We start from the raw sequence: 5,000 nt of genomic DNA, 5'->3' as shown, positions 1-5,000 counted from the left end.
ACACAGAGCAGTGAGTGAGACCGACTCACTATAAAAAAAAGACGCTTTGGGATTTTTTTTTTCCTTGTGTTTTTTTTTCCTGTCATTTCCAGTGTTGTGGTGATTTTCCTTTATTTATTAATGTATTTATTTATTACTTTGTTTTTACTGAGTTTCGACCGTGGAACTGCTGTACGGAGTTAAAAAGTGTAAAAAAAAAAAAAGATAATTTAATTAGCAAAAAAAAAAAAAGAAAAAGAATGCAAAAAAACCCCAGAAATTATTAGAATACTCATAAATGTAAGAAATTAAACAAAAATAATTCTGGCGCAGACCTTTTATGATGTCATATGTGTTTGCATTTATGTTTATGTTTGCATTTATGTTTATGTTTATGTCTGCGTTTGCGTTTTCAGGAGGAGATTGAGACGCAGAAGCAGCAGCATGAGGCCAGGGTGATGTCCATCCGAACAGAGGAGAAGCAGAAGATGGACAAGATGGCCGACGACCTGGACCAGAAATGGAGAGACGCACTGCGGTAAAAGAGTCCTAATGATAGACTTACAGTTATATAAGGTACAAAAACGCCCAGTGTATCAAATGGGATACAAACACAGATCAGAAACAAAATTATATCGTGAAATGTTTTGTTGCCCCGCCCCCTGAAGGGAAGGCAACGGGTATTGTATTTGCTGTAGTTTGTTTGTTTGTTTGTTTGTTTACACTTTAGCAGCAAAACCATTGGTTGAATTCATACCAATGGGTCAAAGTTTCAATTTTTTAGGAATTAAATTTTTTTTTTTTATTATTATTATTATTTCATTTACTTATAATGGGCAAAATTTCCAGTGTCTATAGAAGTAAAACTATTAGTTGAATTCAAACCAAATTTGGTTTATATATTACCAGTGGCCCAGAATAGATGTGATCACACTTTGGGAAAAATAGGTCAAAGTTCAAATTTTTAATGAATTTTTTTCCATCTTTTTTTTCTCCCATTTTTTTATAATAGGCAAAATTTCAAATGTCTATAGCAGCAAAACTGTTGGTTGAATTCATACCAAATTTGGTTTATAGATTACCAGTCATCCAGAACAGATGTGATTACATTTTGGGAAAAGTAGGTCAAAGTTTAAATTTTTTTTCATGAATTTTTAAACAAAAAATTTTTCCTCCCATTTACTTATAATGGGCGAAATTTCAAATGTCCATAAAAACATCAGTTTTGTTTCAATTTGCTTCAAACTTGTCACATATATAGAGGCAGTTGATATGAAGTCATCAGCTGGATCGATGACAAAATAAGATACCACATGTGTGAGGGGCGGGGCTTGTTGTGCCTGGAACCACTTGTTTATTATTTAATTCGTATAAATGCAGTGTTTCCATCCGCTGTTGTTGATTATTATTTTTTTCTTTATTTTTTTTTTCCAGTTTGTGGGTTCTTTTGTTCATGTTGCTCGTTATTTTTATTAGTTTATTCTTCATTTTGGTTTATTTTATTGTTTGTGTTTTTTCTCTATATGTTCATTTTGCGCCGTACATGTGTTCAAACGGTCACCTGACTTCAGTTTGATTTGTTCGTCCGCAGTGAGGAGGTGCGTCTGCTGAGGGAGGAGCTAACGGAGGAGTACGACGCCGACAAACAGGCGGTGCTAACTCAGCTGTCGCAGCAGAAGGAGCTGGAGATGATGGCGGCCAGGGAGGGGTGGCAGAGGAAGGTGGAGGACCTGCTGGAACAGGTACGGAAAACACTGAAAACAGGGACGCAACTCCAGGGGTGTTGAATTGGACATGTTTGCCCCCCCCACCTTTACAGCGCCCTAGTCCAACACTGTCAGCGGTGGTGTAGTGGTCCCTGGAGAAGTGGGTATACTCTAATTTTTTTTTTTTTTAAACAGTCCAGAAAAACGCCGTTTTAGAAACAGTGACATGTGAGACTACTGTATTTATTTGACCCATAAATCCATCACTAGTATTTGTTCACTATTATAAAGTTAGCACGACTTGATCAGGAGCAGTTTGTAGGTTTTAATGGACGCACAAACCGACTGTATGAATGGAAATGGATTCAACAGGTGGGAAACATAGGAGAACACTAGCCTTTCATAATGTTAGCCTTTCATAGCATTAACATTTCATAATGTTAGCCTTTCATAATGTTAGCCGTTCATAACGTTAGCCATTCATAACGTTAGCCTTTCATAGCATTAACATTTCATAACGTTAGCCTTTCATAGCATTAACATTTCAGAATGTTAGCCTTTCATAACGTTAGCCTTTCATAAATTTAGCCTTTCATAACTTTAGTCTTTCATAACATTACCCTTTCATAATGTTAGCCTTTCATAACATTAGCATTTCATAAAGTTAGCCTTTCATAACATTAGCCTTTCATAATGTTAGCTTTCATAAAGTTACCCTTTCATAATGTTAGTCTTTCATATGATTAGCCTTTCAAAATGTTAGCTTTCATAACGTTACCCTTTCAAAATGTTAGCCTTTTATAACATTAGCATTTCGTAAAGTTAGTCTTTCATAATGTTAGCCTTTCATAACATTAGCCTTTCATAGCATTAGCCTACTCACAGTTGAACTATTTGTGACACCATCTTTTGTCTTCTAAATGTACACTCATTTGTCCACTAGTCTAAAATAGTGACTCTTTCTGAAACCACCTTAAAACTTACCTCAGAATTATGGATTCCATTGTAAATCAACTGAGGTGGAACTGGCACCTGAGGAGCTGTCCAATCAGGTTCCAGAGGTGGGCGGTGCTAGTTAGCAATATCTTCCTGGGCATGACCCGCCCTACTCTGCCTCTGATTGGCTCCCCAGTCCTCAAGCCTAAAGTTAACCAGTCTAATCAGTAAGGTATTAGAACCTGTATTTGCTCCCATTAGAACCTGTATTTGGTCCCATTAGAACCTGTATTTGGTCTCATTAGAACCTGTCTTTGGTCTCATTAGAACCTGTATTTGGTCTCATTAGAACCTGTATTTGGTCTCATTAGAACCTGTATTTGGTCCCATTAGAACCTTTATTTGGTCTCATTAGAACCTGTATTTGGTCCCATTAGAACCTGTATTTGGTCTCATTAGAACCTGTATTTGGTCTCATTAGAACCTGTCTTTGGTCCCATTAGAACCTGTATTTGGTCCCTTTAGAACCTGTATCTGGTCTCATTAGAACCTGTCTTTGGTCCCATTAGAACCTGTATTTGGTCCCTTTAGAACCTGTATCTGGTCTCATTAGAACCTTTATTTGGTCTCATTAGAACCTGTATTTGGTCCCATTAGAACCTGTATTTGGTCTCATTAGAACCTGTATTTGGTCTCATTAGAACCTGTCTTTGGTCCCATTAGAACCTCTATTTGGTCTCATTAGAACCTGTCTTTGGTCCCATTAGAACCTGTATTTGGTCTCATTAGAACCTGTATCTGGTCTCATTAGAACCTGTATTTGGTCTCATTAGAACCTGTCTTTGGTCCCATTAGAACCTGTATTTGGTCTCATTAGAACCTGTCTTTGGTCTCATTAGAACCTGTCTTTGGTCCCATTAGAACCTGTATTTGGTCCCTTTAGAACCTGTATCTGGTCTCATTCGAACCTTTATTTGGTCTCATTAGAACCTGTATTTGGTCCCATTAGAACCTGTATTTGGTCTCATTAGAACCTGTATTTGGTGTCATTAGAACCTGTCTTTGGTCCCATTAGAACCTCTATTTGGTCTCATTAGAACCTGTATTTGGTCTCATTAGAACCTGTATTTGGTCCCATTAGAACCTTTATTTGGTCTCATTAGAACCTGTATCTGGTCTCATTAGAACCTGTATTTGGTCTCATTAGAACCTGTCTTTGGTCCCATTAGAACCTCTATTTGGTCTCATTAGAACCTGTCTTTGGTCCCATTAGAACCTGTATTTGGTCTCATTAGAACCTGTATCTGGTCTCATTAGAACCTGTATTTGGTCTCATTAGAACCTGTCTTTGGTCCCATTAGAACCTGTATTTGGTCTCATTAGAACCTGTCTTTGGTCTCATTAGAACCTGTCTTTGGTCCCATTAGAACCTGTATTTGGTCTCATTAGAACCTGTATTTGGTCCCATTAGAACCTTTATTTGGTCTCATTAGAACCTGTATTTGGTCCCATTAGAACCTGTATTTGGTCTCATTAGAACCTGTATCTGGTCTCATTCGAACCTTTATTTGGTCTCATTAGAACCTGTCTTTGGTCCCATTAGAACCTCTATTTGGTCTCATTAGAACCTGTATCTGGTCTCATTAGAACCTGTATCTGGTCTCATTAGAACCTGTATCTGGTCTCATTAGAACCTGTATTTGGTCTCATTAGAACCTGTCTTTGGTCCCATTAGAACCTGTATTTGGTCCTATTAGAACCTGTATTTGGTCTCATTAGAACCTGTATCTGGTCTCATTAGAACCTGTATTTGGTCTCATTAGAACCTGTCTTTGGTCCCATTAGAACCTGTATTTGGTCCCTTTAGAACCTGTATCTGGTCTCATTCGAACCTTTATTTGGTCTCATTAGAACCTGTATTTGGTCCCATTAGAACCTGTATTTGGTCTCATTAGAACCTGTATTTGGTCTCATTAGAACCTGTCTTTGGTCCCATTAGAACCTCTATTTGGTCTCATTAGAACCTGTCTTTGGTCCCATTAGAACCTGTATTTGGTCTCATTAGAACCTGTATCTGGTCTCATTAGAACCTGTATTTGGTCTCATTAGAACCTGTCTTTGGTCCCATTAGAACCTGTATTTGGTCTCATTAGAACCTGTCTTTGGTCTCATTAGAACCTGTCTTTGGTCCCATTAGAACCTGTATTTGGTCCCTTTAGAACCTGTATCTGGTCTCATTCGAACCTTTATTTGGTCTCATTAGAACCTGTATTTGGTCCCATTAGAACCTGTATTTGGTCTCATTAGAACCTGTATTTGGTGTCATTAGAACCTGTCTTTGGTCCCATTAGAACCTCTATTTGGTCTCATTAGAACCTG

The 5,000-nt window shown here is 37.8% G+C and overlaps 1 protein-coding gene across 1 annotated transcript in view; it reads left to right on the top strand.

The window, feature by feature from the left end:
* Positions 1 to 5,000, top strand: part of fam184aa (family with sequence similarity 184 member Aa) — an 84,640-nt gene that overhangs the window by 55,601 nt on the left and 24,039 nt on the right. Inside the window, exons 13-14 of the mRNA XM_030130002.1 lie at positions 396 to 517; positions 1,571 to 1,721. Of these exons, the coding sequence (XP_029985862.1) occupies positions 396 to 517; positions 1,571 to 1,721 (273 nt within the window). The remainder of the gene's footprint in view (positions 1 to 395; positions 518 to 1,570; positions 1,722 to 5,000) is intronic.

The sequence above is a fragment of the Sphaeramia orbicularis genome, unplaced genomic scaffold (genome assembly GCF_902148855.1).
Source record: "Sphaeramia orbicularis unplaced genomic scaffold, fSphaOr1.1, whole genome shotgun sequence".
Classification (NCBI taxonomy): Eukaryota; Metazoa; Chordata; class Actinopteri; order Kurtiformes; family Apogonidae; genus Sphaeramia; species Sphaeramia orbicularis.
Note: the sequence above shows the minus strand (reverse complement) of the source record. Positions and strands in the feature narration are given on the sequence as shown.